The 18,229-nt window shown below is 38.9% G+C and overlaps 1 protein-coding gene across 1 annotated transcript; it reads left to right on the top strand.

The window, feature by feature from the left end:
• The first annotated feature begins 12,875 nt into the window (after positions 1 to 12,875).
• LOC103949247 (E3 ubiquitin-protein ligase SINAT4) lies at positions 12,876 to 18,161 on the top strand. The gene is made up of 3 exons (XM_009360352.3): positions 12,876 to 13,290; positions 16,601 to 16,987; positions 17,569 to 18,161. Exons 1-3 carry the CDS (start codon positions 13,075 to 13,077, stop codon positions 17,893 to 17,895), a joined length of 930 nt encoding a protein of 309 aa, XP_009358627.3. The 5' UTR covers positions 12,876 to 13,074; the 3' UTR covers positions 17,896 to 18,161.
• Positions 18,162 to 18,229: the final 68 nt, after the last annotated feature.

Below are 18,229 nucleotides of genomic sequence, written 5' to 3'. Positions count from 1 at the left end.
CGGTTTTGCTCTGCAATTGAAGCCCTCTACACCAATGAGTACCTTCGGTAACCCACGACAAGGGACATGCGAAGGCTTCTGAGGAAGGGTGAGATGCGAGGCTTCCCTGGCATGATTGGAAGCATCGACTGCATGCACTGGACATGGAAAAACTGTCCAAGTGCATGGCAAGGAGCTTATGGCGACAGAAAATGAGCCAAAAACATCATTCTGGAAGCGGTGGCTTCTTTTGATACATGGATTTGACATGCTTTTTTTGGTGTTCCAAGAGCTCAGAATGACCTAAATGTCCTTGCCCAATCTCCAGTGTTTGACGAACTGCTACAAGGGCGTGGGCCGAGATGCACGTATTGGGTTAATGGTAATAAATACGAGGGACCATACTACCTTGCAGATGGTATTTACCCAAGGTGGTCAACATTTGTCAAAACAGTGCCACACCCGCAGAGTGAAAAAGAGAAACACTTCGCAAAGTGTCAAGAAGGGTGTAGGAAGGATGTCGAGCGTTGTTTTGGTATCCTGCAAGCTCGTTGGGCCATTGTCAGGGCTGCAGCTAGAATGTTTGATGTCGAGGCTCTTCGATCCATCATGATGACATGTATTATTCTCCACAACATGATTGTTGAAGACGAGTATGATTATGATGACGTCGATGAATACGAGCCGGATCCGATGAACAACTCAAGAACACAAATCTACTATGCTCATGACCGGACCGAAGATCTCGTGCAACACGAGCCGTTGGAACGGGATGGACGTTACAATGAATTGATCGTTCAACGATACACTTCATTGCAAGAGCCATACTGGCACATAGCCCGCCAGAATGACTTGATTGACCATCAGTGGAGATTGCACGAAGGCGAAGATAATTAAAATAAGGCTTGTGGTTGAAGAATAAAGTGTATTGTTTTTTAAGTAATCTTATTTAGTGTGTTTGCTTTTTTTTTTAAGTTTAAATGGTGAGGTTATGTTATTTTATTTGGTGTTTTAAGTTTAAATGGTGAGGTTATGTAATTTTAAGTTTAAATGGTGTTTTATGTAATTTTATTTGGTGTTTTAAGTTTAAATGGTTTTTTTTTTAAGTTTAAATGGTGAGGTTATGTAATTTTAAGTTTAAATTAAATAAAGTTCTAAAAGTAAATAAGAAATTACATAAGAAATTAAATAAAGTTCTAAAAGTAAATAAGAAATTACATAAGAAATTAAATAAAGTTCTAAAAGTAAATAAGAAATTACATAAGAAATTAAATAAAGTTCTAAAAATAAATAAGAAATTACATAAGAAACTAAATAAAGTAGTACAAATAAATGCGAAATTATACAAAGTCTGTGGAGTTAGGATATGTGGTGCTAGGATCTTGGTTGCTAGGATTTCTGTAGCTGGAACCCCCTTGACTTGTTTCGGCATCTCTTACACGCCTCCTTCGCACGACATCTCTTTTTTCTGATGTCCAAAAATATTTTGAATTCGGAGACAGTCCTACTAGAGACTTGTTCATAGTGTCACGATCTGTTTGAGCCATCCTTTCTTCTCTAAGCATCTCATTCTCTCGATGAAGTGCTTCTCTAATCATCTCGTTCTCTCGATTAACTATTTCTCTTTGTCTCTCAAACGCCGCATCACGAGCCTCAGTAGCTGCAATAATTGCTGCCACAGCAGCAGCTTTTTCCTCATCTCTAGCCTTTTCCCATGCCATGTTCATTTCACCTTGACGAGTAAGTTCCTCCATATATTTAGTGTAGTCATTTTTGGAAGAACTACCTTTTTTCTTTGATGCCTTTTTACCTTGAGGCCTGAGGGACTGACGAGTCGGTTGGGTCTCTGGCACTTGTTCAGGCATCCCTTCCGTGTCTTCAAATGTGTTGGCTTCTTGTTCGGTTGTGTCTGCTTCTGGCGAACTGTGTAGACCCATATCGTGCATGACAACTTCTGGACCGGTTGCCACAATTTTGTATCTAGGGCAATCTTTGACAATTTGCCAACATTCCCATTTGTTGAATGATTTGTTATGGTTCTTTGCATTGTAGAATGCTTGTGCTTGTAGTGTCTATAAAAATTACATAAAAATTACATAAGAATTGTGGAATGCATAAATATTATATAAAAATTACATAAAAAGTACATAAGTATTGTGGAATGCATATTACATAAAAATTACATAAGAAATTAAATAAATTAAAATATTGATGTGGGTGGAATGCATATAAATAAATAAAAATATTGTTACCTCATCCGCTAAACTTGTCCCACTACGCAAATTACCAGAAGCATGAGAGAGGGCGTTTTTCCAACAAGTAAAGGATGCGTTGAGTTTTTTCCAACGACCTTGAAGACCTTGACTAGATCTTGCATCTTTTCCATGTACATCGTTGAACGATTTCGTAATTTTACTCTACATTTCTCGCTTATCCATCTCATTACCCGTAATCGGGTCATGAGTAGTGCGAACCCAACATTCACACAACGTAACATCTTCACTGAGCTTCCACGAAGTCATTTTTTTCTCTCAAAGTGTACAAAATATTCAAATGTAGAAAGTGTAGAAAGTGTAGAAAATATTCAAATGTGGTGTAAGGTGGAAGATGAGGGTTAGGTATTTATAGAAAAAAAAAATTAATTTTTTAAAATTTTTCTGTATTTTTTAAAAAAATTTTGACATTTTTTAATTAATTTTTAATAAATTTTAATGTTGTAATTATTCTGGACCGTTGGATTTGAAAAATAATCAAATCCAATAACCAACACGCTGCCACGTGGCCAACGGTCAAATTTCTGACCGTCGGGCCTTTTTTTTTTTTTTTTTAATTTTTGGTGAAAAAAACGTGGACCGTTGATCTGTGATCGGATGGTCCAATTTAAAAGTGAAATTTAAATTTTTTTTTACCGTTGGAAATCCAACGGCCTACAAAAACTAGCCGTTGGAAATCCAATGGCTCTGAGGAGGGCCACGTAGCCCTTTGACAGACTTAGTCCACTTGCCCTGCACTGCGGGCCCCACTGCCTGCAGACGCTGTCGGTTACTCGCCATCTCCACCGCGTGTTGTGCACGCGCCAAGAAACGGACCGGCCTCTGGGTCTGTCCATTTTGGGCTGGCCTCTTGACTGGCACAGGCTGGGTGCCAGCCTGTTTTCCGGGCTGGAGCTTCTTCACTCAGTACCGGGCCATTTTCTTCACTTGGTGCCGGGCCATTTACCACGGGCTGGACTTGCTCTTAATTAGAATTGTAAAATATTAAAATTAATTGGTTAAGATTAAAATAATAATTTCAATAATGTTATAAACTTCTTATTTAAGTGTGATTGTGTAAATCCTAGATTAGATTTGATTCTAGTTATTCTTCCTTATTATGACTTGTATTCCTTGGAGGAGAATGATTTCTTCTCTCTCTTATTACTTTAAATAAAGGCATTGTGTAGGAGGAATAACACATCATCTACACCACGTTATCAGAACGCTTCTACCACTGCGCTTAGGAATCTAACGTGGAAGTTTTCGGCATCAAACAAGTTCATCAATATCATCACGCAATCAGATTCTTTCAAAACTACGGTTTTTATCTCGATATTTTTGCAGCCCTAATAGCATGGCCATTGACCATAATGCATGACCGAACTTTACGTTTTTCGAATTTTAGATTCTATATAAATTATATGCATTATATCCATAATTGTTGAATTATGTGAATTGATATTGCCATGAATTGCATCATATATTTGTCTATGCATTAAATTATATGTTGAATATGCATAAAATTTCATTAATTGTATAATTTGGAATTGAATTATTATTAATTTTTTTAAGGGTTTCGTTGAAACCCAACCATGTCACATAGGTCATCCTTTTCATTGAGTTGAGAAACCCAATCCTGGAGCCATGGCTCTAGGCCCAAACCCGATGCCCAGACGGCGTTAAATCTCTTGCACCGTCAAGTAGCATGGCCTAAAGCCATGCCCAGCCACCATGGCTACCCTCCCAGACAACCTGAAGTTATCACCGATGAGTCTTGATCGAGATTCGTTTGAATCTCATCGTTTTTTCTCTCGAAATCTCGATTTAATTTTTAGGGTTCCTAAAAACAATATTGAGAGTCTTTACTTTATGTTCAAATTTTTGGGTTGACGTTAAACCCACGGCTTTCACCGTGATTTTTTACACCACGACACGATCGCCTGAAGCAATGACGCCAGTTTTCTTCTTCGGCAAACTCACCCAGCTCATGATGGGGTGTTTGGATCAAAAACCCAAGCCTACTTGGGTTTGGCTTGTCTTTTGGCAAGCACTAACCCTTTGGGCTTCAACGCTTCACTCAGCCTAACATCGGCCTATTGGCCACGATGTTCCCACCACATTGGATCCCAGCCACTACATTGGTGTATCCGTATATGCATTACATTGGTGTATCTGTATATGCATTACTCAAAGCCCGGCCAACGAATGACACCAGCCCAATTGGGCTTTGCTGTCTTTGCGTCCCCACCGCAGCAAAACCCAACCCCGGTAGGGCTCTCTTAGTTCCCTACACCCATCTGCACCAAATCCTAGCCCGTAACTGGTGATTCGGTGCACCTAGCCTGCGACGCACTTGATCGCGCCCCCCGGAACACATATGTTGCGAAGCAGCAGATCCGTGCTTATTTGTCTTAGGCCTACAGCCCAGCCCAACCTAATCTAGCCTAATTTTTGGGCCTGGGCCGCATGTTTTAAATTACTTAGCCCACCTGTGGGCTTTGGCCCATTATTTTGCTCCTCGAGTTTAAATGCCTATTTTTTTTAGGCCCTATGGGTTTTATAATTTTTTCACCCACAACTTAATTTTGGCCCAAAGTCCAAATAATTAATTCAATTATTATCAAGACCTGAAGATCTATTTGCATATTTTCTTGTTGCATATTTCTGTATATATATTTGTATTTGTCTGCAGGAACATATGAACCTGAAGTTCATAATTATTTCAAAACCTGAAGTTTCTAGAAACATGCCTTGTTTGAAAACCTGAAGTTTTCCTTCAAAACATCACCCATGAAAACCTGAAGTTTTTTTTTTCATGTAAATTTAAACCAATACATGTTTATTAGAACCTGAATGTTCTACTCATATGTGAATGGATTGATTTTTTCTCCATTATACTAACCACATCTTGTCCATTTATTTTGTGATAGGAATATGTTGAATTTAAACAAACTTAACTTCACCACTTTGGAGGTTTTTGGAAGAAACTACCTTAAGTGGGTCCAAAATGTGAAGCTCCACCTCACTGCAAAGAATTTGCATCCTGCCATTAAAGATGAGATGGACAACCCAGTTGGCCAAACTGAGAAAGCCATTGCCATGATCTTCATTCGAAGACACATTCATGATGCACTGCAAACTGAGTACCTTGATGAGGAAGATCCACAAGCACTCTGGGTTTCTTTGGCTGATTGCTTTGATCACCCAAATGACATCTTCTTGCCTGAAGCAAGACATGACTGGCAGTATTTGCACTTCCATGACTTTAAGTCTCTAAATGAATATAATTATGAAATTTGTTGAATTCGATCACTTCTCAAGTTCTGTAACGAGACCTTGACCGAAGAAGATCTCCTAGAGAAGAATCACTAAGTTTTCGAATTTGATCTCTATTTTACTTCTCGCTGAAAAGCAAAATCAGCTGTTGATGAAAAATCATCAAGCTCGACCTACTAGGTGAATGTTGTGCCTGAAGCACATCATAGCACAAACCAACGTCCAAAATGCCAACATAGGCGTGGTAGGGGTGGCCAGAAGACACTCCATCAAGGTCAACAGAGCCAAGGCCCACCTAAGGGAGGAAACCGAGCCCAGAAACGCCTTAATCTCGCTCCTAAGGCCCCAAACTTCAAGAATAAGGACAAAGCACCTGAAACCATGAATGTGGACATGTGCTATCACTATGGTTCAAAGGACCATTGGTCTCGTGTTTGCCAAGCTCCCCAGAAGATTGTAGCTGAATATCATTCTCGGTGTAAGAAGTTTGAATCAAACTTTGTGCAAGTGGAAGAACCGGAGAGCACCAAGATGGAGGTTTCTGACTTTCAGAAGGATACCAACCCTATGGAAGATTAAAATCTTAGACATGAACTATTTTTAGTTGAATTTAGAACCCTGGGGGCTGAATTCCACCTAGTGGCCAAACCCTCCTATTTTTGGTTTAATTTTGAATAATTTCCTTTATGTTTGGATTATTTGTTGGTGATTTATTTTTTGGATATTAAGTTTTTATTAATTACCATCCTTGAATACTTAAATTATTTTGAATGGATATTTGTTTTTAGAATTTTTATGCATGTGACCAATTCAAATTAATTTCTATTTATAGGTATGACTAGTGGAAAAGTTAGTTGTCTGGCAAATAGTGCAACCATACACCGTTTTGCGTGAATGCATCTATTTCACTAACTTCATACCTAAAAATGCACCTTTGACAACCTTCTCAGGCCTATCCAACTTGATCAAAGGATACGGTAAGGCATGTATAATGTTGTCTAATGTACAATCTTGACCATTGATAAGGCACTTTATTCTCCACGTTTTGGAAGAACGTTGTTGAGTTTCAAGGATATTAGAGATAATAATTACCACGCTGAAACCTATATAGAAAATGGAGTTGAATTTCTATGCATCACTTCCTACGAATATGGCCAGAAGAGTATTCTAAAGAAAATAGAGTGTATCCCGAGTGGTCTGTATTACAACCATATGCCCTATAAAAAGCCACTATGTGGCCGACCCTACCTTTAGGACCGCGCACAAAATTATACTTTGGCATGATCACTTAGGACACCCTTGACAAACAGCGATGTGCCGTTTCCTCAAATCATCATATAGGCATCCACTAACCCGAAGTTTAGGTTCGATTCAAGGAATCGCATGTCAAACCTGCTCCATAGGAAAGCTTGTTTTCGTTCGAATCCTCCTATTTTTCTACAAAGGATTCAGAAGGACATTTATGGGCTGATTCACCTTTCCTGCAAACCATTTAGATATTTTATGGTTTTGGTTGACGCTTTCACACGTTGGTCACACGTGTGCTTATTGTCCATAAAGAACGCTGCATTCTCCAAACTGTTGGTTCAGGTTATCAAGCTCAAGGCTCACCACCTTGATTATCCAATTAAATCTATTTGATTGGATAATGCTAGATAATTCACATCTAAAATTTTTTATGACTATTGCATGTTGATTGGGGTTGAAGTTGAACATCCAGTACCCCATGTTCACACCCAGAACGGCTTGGCAGAGGCATTCATTAAGCACTTACAAATGATTGCTCAATCGTTGGTCATACGTACCAAGCTCCATATCGCTAAGTAGGGCCATGCAATATTGTACGCATCCATGTTGGTTCGCTTGAGGCCTGTTCCAACCTAACCATATAGTGCCCTTCAGTTGGTTACTGGATACGAACCCAACATATCGCATCTACGCAATTTTGGTTGTGCAGTCTATGTGCCGATTTCGCCGCCCTTACTTACAAAAATGAGGCCTCAGCAAAGGATGAGAATCTATGTCGGATATGATTCTCCTTCAATCATTCTTTACTTAGAACCTTTGACAGGCGATTCGTTTACCGCTTGTTTTGCGGATTGTCATTTCTATGAGATATTATTCCCGTCGTTAGAGGGAGATAAGAACGTCAACGTTTTTGAAGAATGACGCGAATTATCGTGGGTGACTCTCACTTTGTCTCATTTAGATCCCCGCATCGCTCAGTCTAAGACTGAAGTGCAACGCATATTAAATCTTTAGAGTGTAGCTCAGAGCATGTTAGATGCTTTCACCGATCTAGCGTGAGTGACATGATCACATATTCTAGCTGTGAATGTGCCTGCAAGGATGGATGTACCAAATATACGATGAACTTCCTTTATGGAGGCCCAAAACGCCACTTTGGCCGATCCATATATATCAGTGGCTAGCCAATCATCTGTCCCTACACACAAGCGTGGCAGACCACTTGGTTCAAATAATTCATACCCCCGGAAGAGGAAACCCACTGCACATGCCCCTGAAGAGCCTATCGTGAATCCGACTGTCCCCTACTCATTATATCCAACTCATGAGAAAATTCTAGATTACAGAATCGTCCTTGAAGAGACGAATCCACCTACCGAGAATTATGAGATTTCGGTCCATTATACTAGATTGGATGATGTTTGGTGTAGAAATGAGATAATCGTCGCTGATGCATTAGCATATGCAGTAGCTACTGAGATCATGTTGAGCAATGACATTGAACCCTGTTCCATTGATGAATGTTGACGTAGAACTGATTGGTCAAACTGGAAACAAGCAACCCAAGTCGAACTCGATTCACTTGCGAAATGTAAGGTGTTTAGACCTATAGCTCATACTCCTCCACATATAAAGCCCATTGGCTACAAATGGGTTTTCGTTAGGAAGCATAATGAGAAGAACGAAATTGTGCGTTACTGTTTGGGCCCAAAATATTATTGTTGGGCCGAGCAGCAGGATGTGCTCGACCCAAGGTGATGACAAATATTGTGGGCCGAATAATAAATCCCGGGCCAGTTGGCAGGGTCGGCCAAATCCTATCCTAAGTAGTCCGGATAAATAGAAAAGGTCGAGGAAGTCCTGATGCGACCAGAATTCTCGACCGGCAAGGAATAAAGCCTCGAAAAGAAGGAAAATTCAGAATCCCAGTGGGAGTAGGTTTGTTCGAGTTAGAGTCAAAATAGGACAAGGACTCCCAATCCAAATCATAATGCGAATTGGTCTCAAGGAATGGGGTGCTATAAATACAAGAAATCATGCAACAGAAAAGGCCCTTCAAATCAGCATACAATTGCCCTGCGCAAAACCTCTCAAACACCTTGAGATTTTTCCTTTTCTTTTCCTGCCGACACACCTTCAGTTTGGATAAACAGCACTGTGGAAGCACCCGGCAAGCATCTTCAGTTTGGATAAACAGCACTGCTGCCGCAGAATCAGCCGACCGAGAAGCACCTTCAGTTTGGATAAACAGCACTGCGTCGAGGTCGACCGGTTATTTATCTAAGTCTCGGCCGAGAAGGGTTTTCGAACCTTTGTTGGCAGAGGTCACCTTGCTAGCCTTCTCGGCATAGTCAGGTGTTACGAATTGCATTGCTCGGCGTACTGGACGCCGAGTGATTTTATGATTGGATACTCGCGAGTAAGGTTCAGGGTTCGGCATTCCGATGGCCGAACTACGTTTACCATCAAGACATACATCGTATTTGAGTACCTGTGCCCATATAGTTTGGTCTCGGTTCGGCGTGCTTATACTCTTACGAATATAATCACAGTGACCGAGTCGGGCTCCGACGAGTTGTGAACTCAGCAAAATTAGTAGCCTTGTCTTCAGGCTATAGAACCTAGAGACCGAGAGTGTTCCTTCCTCGGTCGCAATCGCGAGATAGAGAAGTCAACGACGCGCTCAACGCGGCATCAACAAATTTTACTCCTCGGCCAAGCTCGGCCGACAAGTTGGCACGCCCCGCATTTAATCGAAGGACGTAGTTAGCTTGTTAGTTACTCGGCCTGCGCGCCACGTAGGTTTTTGTAATTTTTAGAGTCAACAGTTACAAAGCTCGTCTTGTTGCGCAAAGCTTCTCACAATGCCCCGGGATTGACTATGACGAAACTTATTCACCCATTATGGATGTGATTACTTTTCGCTGCCTTATAAGTATGGTATTTTCCAAAAAACTGAGTATGCAGCTGATGGACGTAGTAACTGCGTACCTCCATAGAGATCTTGATACAGAAATTTATAAGAAAGTTCCTTAAGGACTTACATTGATTGGATCAAATATTTTCAACATCAAAACACGTTCTTAATTCAGCTGAGGCATTCATTCTACGGTTTGAAGCAATCTGGAAGAATGTAGTATAACTATCTGAGTGAGTATTTGACTAGTCAGGGATATGTGAACAACGAACTATGCCCTTGTGTGTTCATTAAGAAGTCACATTCCGGTTTTGTGATTGTTGCAGCATATGTCGATGACATGAATCTCATCAGAACTCCTGAAAAGCTCGCGAGAATTGCCGCACACCTGAAGTGAATTTGAGATGAAAGATCTAGGAAGACTCGATACTGTTTCGATCTTGAGATAGAGCATCATTCAGATAGAATCTTAGTACATCAATCGAACTACACGTAGAAGGTGTTGTGCCGTTTTAACAAGGATAAAGTGTAGCCTTCAAGTACTCCTATAGTCATTCGATCACTAGATGAAAAACGAGATCCCTTTCGTTCGAAGAAGGATGATGAAGTGATTTTGGAGCCTGAAGTTCCTTATCTAAGTGCGATAGATGCTTCATAGTACTTAGCTCAATGCACTAGACCCGACAACTCCTTCGCTATTAATCTTTTTGGCAAGATACAGTAATGCACCAACACGTAGACATTGGACTGGTGTTAAAGACATCTTCTGCTACCTTAAGGGTACCACGGATTTAGGTTTGTTCTATCCCTACATATCCTAAAGTGATGCCACACCCCCTTATCTCGAGTCGATTCTCGCCTTGTTGGTTATGCCGACGCATGATACTTATCTGATCCGCATAAGGCACGTTCTCAAACGGGTTATGTCTTTACCATTTGAGGCACATCAATCTCTTGGAGGTCAACTAAATAGACCTTAGTTGCCACTTCGTCTAACCATGTTGAAATTCTCACTCTACACGAACAACTCGGGAATGCTTCTGGTTGAAAGCAGTTGTGGGTCATATTCAAAGCTCATGCGATCTTTACCCCATCGTTGATGCCCCAACAACGATGTATGAAGACAATGCAACATGCATCGAACATCTCAAGTAAGGTTACATCAAAGAAGACAACACCAAGCACATTACGCCAAAGTTCTTCTTCTCACATCAACAACAAGAGCATCATAAGATTGAAGTCACGCAAATCCGTTCACAAGACAATATGGCCAACCTTTTCACCAAATCACTATCAAATGTGACGTTTCAGAAGCTTGTTCAAGGAGTAGGTATGCATAAACTTTCTGAGTTGTAATATTGTTAGTTCTCTTTGGAATTGTGTCAAACTCAGGAGGAGTATCCTGAAGTATACTTGCTTGATCTTAATGTACTCTTTTTCCCTACGATTAGGAGCATTTTTCCCACTGGATTTTTGCTACCTAACGAGGTTTTGACCAGCCACCCACCTTAGGTTGATCATATCCCCGATGACGTCCCATAAACGTTTCATTTGACTTTGCATTGCTCACGCATTTTTCCTTAGACTATGGATTTTGTCCCTACTTGGGTTTTTACCATAGCCTTAAGGTTTTTTGTGAGACTTAGTGAGACTTAGTGAGACTTAGTTCCTTATGCAAGTTCCTACCTTATTAAGACTAGCGTGTTCCCAAAATCAATGTCGACGAGTCGACTTCCTCAACTACTACATGATGCCGAATCTACTTGAGTATTTACACACTCAAGGGGAGAGTGTTATAAACTTATTATTTAAGTGTGATTGTGTAAATCATAGATTAAATTTGATTCTAGTTATTCTTCCCTATTAGGACTTGTATTTCTTGGAGGAGAAGGATTTATTCTCTCCCTTATTAATATAAATAAAGGCACTACGTAAGGGAAATAACACATCCTCTACACAACCCTACAAACGCATCTCTCTCTTTCTCTATATTTTCTCTGTGTCGCCGGCCTCCTCTCCCTAGCAGTTAAATATAAGCCACAACAAACACAAACCCTTTTAATAGCTAATTACTTTCGTTTGTTATTTTAAATTTAACATTAAAAAAAAAGTCAATTATACACGCCAAAGAGGCTACTCTGGCAAGTTTCTATTAAGTAAACATGTTATTAGTAGTCTTAAGAAAACTGTTCCCACATCACTTTGCTCTCTTAATCCAACACTTTGATAGTTCATTGGGCAAGTAAACAACTAATCATTTCCATTTGATGGGAAGAAACTCAAATAGATTGTGTACTCTATTTTTTTTTAATAGAAATTGGTGAACATGTCTATTCAACGACTATAATGTAATGTAATAGGCCCCCCAATTTTTCACTCTCATATTTTCATTTATTTCTTTTTATTTTTAGTTAATGGGATTCTCTTCGGTTTACTACGCAACCAATATTGTACTTGTATTCTAAACTATGAGATTCAAATTCGAGTAATTAGAGAATGTACATTCATTCTAGTCAATGTAGGTGAAAAACATCATTTCACCATTCATTTAAGGATTAAATAGACTTCAATGTCCTAAAATGATAGGTTCATTCTTGCACTTGATACGCATATAGACAAAAATAGGTTGAAATTGTCACTCAGTATTACAGTCTGGTGATATTCTTCTTTATTTGTAAGTGAGAGGTCTTAGACTCAAATCTCGTAAATGACAAATTCAATACCAAATTAGGTTGTACATTTTGTGGCTTAGCCAAACTCCTCCCTCCCCTTAATGTAAAATATATCGTTGTATTCAGAAAAAAAAAATAAAAAAATAAAAAAAGGTCGAAATTAGAATGAAAAGTTTGATTTGGAAAAAAAATTGATAGCATGTTTAACCACAAGAGGATTATCAAAGGGGATCAAACTAAAAAGAGAAATGTTAAGGAGACTCTCCATGGACTCTCTGTCACCTCATGTTTTTTTAACAATGTTTTATAATGTTGGCATGGAAATTGACATCAAACTGTGAGATGACAATGAGTCCATCGAGAATCCCATTCTGAGAGAGTTCGCTTAGCATTTCCCAACTAAATATTACCTAGTTAGATTGCAAATTTTGAAGTAGGTATAGTTGGTCCTCAGTTTTCAGCATTAACTCCTTTTGGCATTTGGTAGAAGTGAAACATTAAACTTCAAGACGGACGGATGGAGACTAGTCTGTCTCCTTCACCAAATGCTCATAAGAAAAGCCAACTTCTTTGTATCCTCTCTATCTCTCTCTCTCCCTCTCTTTCTGCTCCTTCACTTTACAGAAAGGACCAAAACACGAGACAAGATAAACATTAAGGACAGTCATGTTTTTGTAGTTTTTTCGTTTGTTTGGTTTGTTCAAAACCTGCATGAATAACTTCTACAATGGAGGAGGACAGTTTTGTTGATAGTTTGACAACATGTGATGGGATCCATGGACGAGGAGACACTCATCACCGCCGTAGACGCCCTCGCCACCACCGCCGCCGTTTCTCGGCACCGGCCAAGTCCAGCAACAGAGCACCCAGTCCAGTCACAAAAGTTCAAGAGCTTCTTGAATGCCCTCTCTGTTCAAAGTCCATGTTCCCACCAATCCACCAGGTGTGTTTATTTAGTCCTCTTATTTGCCATAATGGGGTTGCATTAATTTTCTATTTTTGAAAATTTGGAAAACTAACTGTATTATATTATACATTAAGGATTTTTAGCCTTGTTTTCCAAAATTTAGATATCTAACCATTTGAGGCTTCCTCGAGCATATCGCTTGAAGCTTCCTTCAAGAGTAACACTCGAATCTTCCTAATGCGTATGCAAAACCCCTTGAGTGGTTAAAATTCAAAAAATTCAAAACAAGTGGCTAAAAGTTTATAAAGCATCCTAAATGTGGTTATTTTAAAAAATTTCTTAATTTTTTTTTTTGTAGTAGTATTACAATTGCTTTTGATGACTATTATTAGTTTTGTTTGGTTTTGGAAATGCTAGGATGAGGGTGTATTCTTCATAAATATCATAAAGAATGCAGATGGTTTTGTGGATGTATTCAATTATGAATTTAAAAGAGTATAAATCTATATGTATTTAATTAAGATTTTAAATGAATTCATGGAAATCCACAAGTATTCAATCAAGATTTTAAATAGGTTTATAAAACTCTATAGAAATCTGAGTGTATTTATCTGGATTTTAAAGTAGTTCATAAAACTCCATATATATTCAATTATGATTGAACTTTAAAATATCTTAAAAGATGAAGGATTTTGGGATTTAGAGGAATTTTATAGTTTTTTTTAGGCTTTAAGAAATAAGGCCTCAACCCCTAAGATTTCTAATGATTTCACCCAAAATTCATATCGAGTGTATAAACTCTATGGATTTATAAATCTTTTAAAATCTTTCAGAATCTCAAGGCTCATTTGGAACTACTTTTGAAATTACTGATAGCATTTTTAAAGAAAATGTTTGGGTTCCAAAACCAGAAGCACAAGTGGAAGCACTTCAAGTGCTTTTCAAGAATTCACTTGCATTTTTACTGAGAATTGATTCTAAAAACATTTTCATTAAAAACGTTTTTAGTCATTTTAAAAGTACTTTCAAACAAGTCCTCAATTAAATACAACCCCTTAAATCACAGAACTAAATTGATGTCTAATGATGGTTTGAGTTTTCTTTAAGTTTCATTATGTTTTGGACTTGGGTAAGAGACTTTTAAAGTACAAATAACTTTGGGTAAATCTCAGTTTATTACTCTTAAGTTTTGTGATTTTCAATATTTGGTACATGAAGTTTTTTTCGTCCCAAAATCAAACCTAAAATGTTAATTTTGGAACCGTCTCATACATCTGTTAGTCTGGCTGTTAAGTCTTCCGTTATCTGATGATGTGACGTCTATGTGAACAATTACTAGGTGTTACATGTCATTAAGGGATGGAAAAAAAAAAAAACAGACCCCTCTTCTTCCGCCCGACCCTCCATCTCCTCCAATCCCCGTAACCACCAACGCACCGCCCCTCTTCCCCAACACCTTCTCCCTCTCCTCCACTCGCTTCATCTCCCCTCCCATCAGAAAAATGCACAGCTTTACCCCCAAAACCCACCTCTCAACTTTCCTCCACTTCCTCTCTCTTTTCTTCTCTACCCAAACCCAAACCCCAAAATCCCTCTTTATTCCAATCCCTTCCCAAACCAAAACAAATCCTAATTCCAAAATCCCCAAATCTTGGCGATGACGATGAAGACCCAATTGATTCAATCCCCACCTCAAAACCCTCCTTTGTGTTCTCATCGCTTCCTCCACCGAAGAAGAATGTGTTTATTTTATTTTTTATTTTTTATTTTTATGCATTGAGACTCTACAAACTACAAAGTCAAGTCTTTTCTCTTTCACTGAAAGCTGCTGTCACTGCTAGGGGACACTCCCCACCTTCTCACCCTACCAATTTTTACTTCATTTTTTTTACTCGATTTTCCCACACTTTATTATATTATTCGAGAGATTTGATGTTAATTTTTGTTTAATTTTTTTATTCTCCGAAACTGACAAACTCTACGTGTCTCTCTCCATCCCCTGAGAGCCCTTTGATCCATGTCCTTCTTCTCCAAAAGCCCTAAATAATTTTCTAGGGTTTCAGTAAAAGAGATGCTTTGTCTTCATGCTACTCAACATTCTGCAGATTCTGCAAAAAGGTTTGGACTTGGAAATTGGGGTTTTTTTTGTTTTGAATTTGCGGGTATTGTTGTTAGCATTGAGAGTTTGCATTCTATGTTGAAGAACTGGCATTCTTGAAGATTTTATGTGCTGAATTTAACTTACTATGGTGGAAGATTGAAGATTTTCAAGATTTTAGGTTTGGGTTTCTGAAATTGTGGGTTTTTGCTATGCAAAAAGTGTGACTTTGGTGGGTTTGTGAAGGGGGTGGATTCATACATTTGGTGCTTGTTGGATTATATATATTGGATGAGTTGAATTATGGGTTTTTGTTTGTATTTATATCTTGAACTTTTGAACTTGTTGTCTACTGGGTAGAGAAGAAAAGAGAGAGGAAGTGAAGGAAAGTTGAGAGCTGGGTTTTGGGGGTAAAGCTGTGCATTTTTCTGATGGGAGGGGAGGTGAAGAGAGTGGAGGAGAGGGAGAAGGTGTCGGGGAAGAGGGGTGGTGCGCTGGTGGTTATAGAGATTGGGGGAGATGGAGGGTCGGGTGGAAGAAGAGGGGGATCTGTTTTAGTTTTGTTTTTTTTTTTTTTTTTTTTTCATTTCCACATGAATCCCTTAATGACGGGATTAAAGGGATATATGAGACTGTTCTAAAATTAACATTTTAGTAATGACTTTGAGACGAAAAAAAAGTTCATGTACTAAATTTTGAAAACCACGAAACTTAAGAGTAGTAAACTGAGATTTACTCAATAACCTTATATCCAATTGCTAAAAATACACTACAAAGAGTCAGAAATGAAACTTAAAAATTACTTGATCACTATAAAACTATCATAAAATATATTTACAACAAACAAACGATAAATAACGTGATGTGTCACTACAAAGGACTTTCGAAATGACTCGTTAATAGATGTCATTAGAAAGTTCTTTCAAATATATTGCATCTAGTTATTTTTAAGTTCCTCCATTATTTTTGAAGTCCTTCGTTTATAAAATAGCGTTGGATTTCACACAAATGGACTAGTAGCCTCAACTAATTCGTCCAACACTGATATTATCTCCAACTTACCACTTTTACAGCTCATCAGGTGTGATGTTTTATCACAAACAATCCTAGTGTTATTAGTAGTGCAATTACTACGATTGAGTGCTATTTTACATGCGTCAATAGCAACTACACTTTCACTTAGATTTACTACTTACATTACAAGTTTTAGAACTTGAAAGTAGTTGATTCCGAAAGTCTGTTCTGCAGTGCCCAAACGGGCATACTCTGTGCTCAATCTGCAAACTGACGGTGAACCGGTGCCCGACTTGTCGAGAAAAACTCGGCGACATCCGATGTCTGGCGTTGGAGAAGGTGGCAGAATCGTTAGAACTGCCTTGCAAGTATTGCTCTTTGGGGTGCATGGAGATCCTCCCTTACTACATCAAACTCAGGCATGAGGCTCACTGCAACTTCAGACCATACAGTTGCCCTTATCCTGGATCTGATGAGTGCTCAGAGGTTGGGGATGTTCCATTTTTGGTTGACCATGTGAGAGAAGATCACAAGGTTGACTTGCACATTGGGTCAACGTTTAATCACCTCTATGTTAAGTCGAATCGCCGCGAAGTAGAGTGTGCAGCAAGGATGCTTATGGTAAGTGTTGTTTCTTTTTTTGGTTTTGATTGGTGGAAATTGAGAATGAATTTAGGTAGTTTAGAGTAAAAGTGATAAATGGCTCATTTGACCTTACTTTTTTAAGGCTAAAAATACGTTCAGATAACCAATAGTAGTCCTGGCAATCTTTGGCTTAAATATTTAAAAAAATCTTTTGAATTACAAAAATGTTTTATAGAGAAACACATAGAGTCTGTTTGGAAATGCTTCCTTAGAAAGTATTATGCCCATAAGCACTTTTTTTAGGAACTCTTCTATTAAAGGCAACCCAACATTTTGAACAAAAATCCACCCAGAAAAAGTGTTTTTACAGCTAAAAGTACTTATAAGTCTTTATAGAACTTAAGAACTTGGAATAGTACTAAAAATTTTGTTATGCTTCTCACAAAACTAGCTATAAGAAGAAGTGCCCTATATAAAAGCATTTACAAACGAGCCCAAACTCTGTTTACTAAATGGGTAATGGGTTGGCTCTAATCTTAGTATCTATGGTAATTGGTGAATGTATGATGTGTTTGTTTTCCTAGATGCTCGCCTTCACATTCTTTATATTTTGTTAGGTTTTTAACTGTTACAACCAGTACTTCTGTCTGCACTTTGAAGCCTTCCACCTCGGCATAGCTCCGGTTTACATTGCATTCCTTCGCTTCATGGGTGATGCGGCTGAGGCACGAAGCTTCAGCTACAGACTGGAGGTGGGCAGCAACAGCAGGAAACTAATATGGGAAGGAACCCCTCGGAGCATCCGTGACAGCCATCAGAAGGTCAGGGACAGCCATGACGGTCTCATAGTCCAGCGTAACATGGCACTTTTTTTCTCCGGTGGAGACAGGAAGGAGCTCAAGCTTAGGATCTCCGGGCGGATTTGGAAGGACAACAGTGCCTAGATGGAGCCTGGAGGGGTGTCCACACCCAACCTATGCAATTGGTGGAATCTGGAACCACCTTTGCTCTTATGTTCGATGCTCAGTTGTCCGTCTGTTTTGTGTCAAAGTTTGGTGTTGTTTCTTAAAAGTTTGAACTTATGAGCCTATCCTCAGCACTTGAGCTAAAGCTCTTTGGCAAATTTTGGTGGCGTTTTGTGAACGGATACCAGAGTATTTTGGACATCAAAGACTTTTTTTTATATATATACTAACCGATATTCTACGTACTTAAAGGGTGGGAAATTTGAACAAAGTCCTATAATGAGTCAGCAATAATAATTAGGGGTATCGAACT

This window comes from the organism of the source record quoted next, unplaced genomic scaffold, assembly GCF_019419815.1.
Source record: "Pyrus x bretschneideri cultivar Hongxiangsu unplaced genomic scaffold, Pyrus_bretschneideri_v1 Contig3, whole genome shotgun sequence".
NCBI classification, from domain to species: domain Eukaryota; kingdom Viridiplantae; phylum Streptophyta; class Magnoliopsida; order Rosales; family Rosaceae; genus Pyrus; species Pyrus x bretschneideri.
The sequence above is the reverse complement of the archived record's forward strand: the minus strand, read 5'-3'. Positions and strand labels throughout refer to the sequence as shown.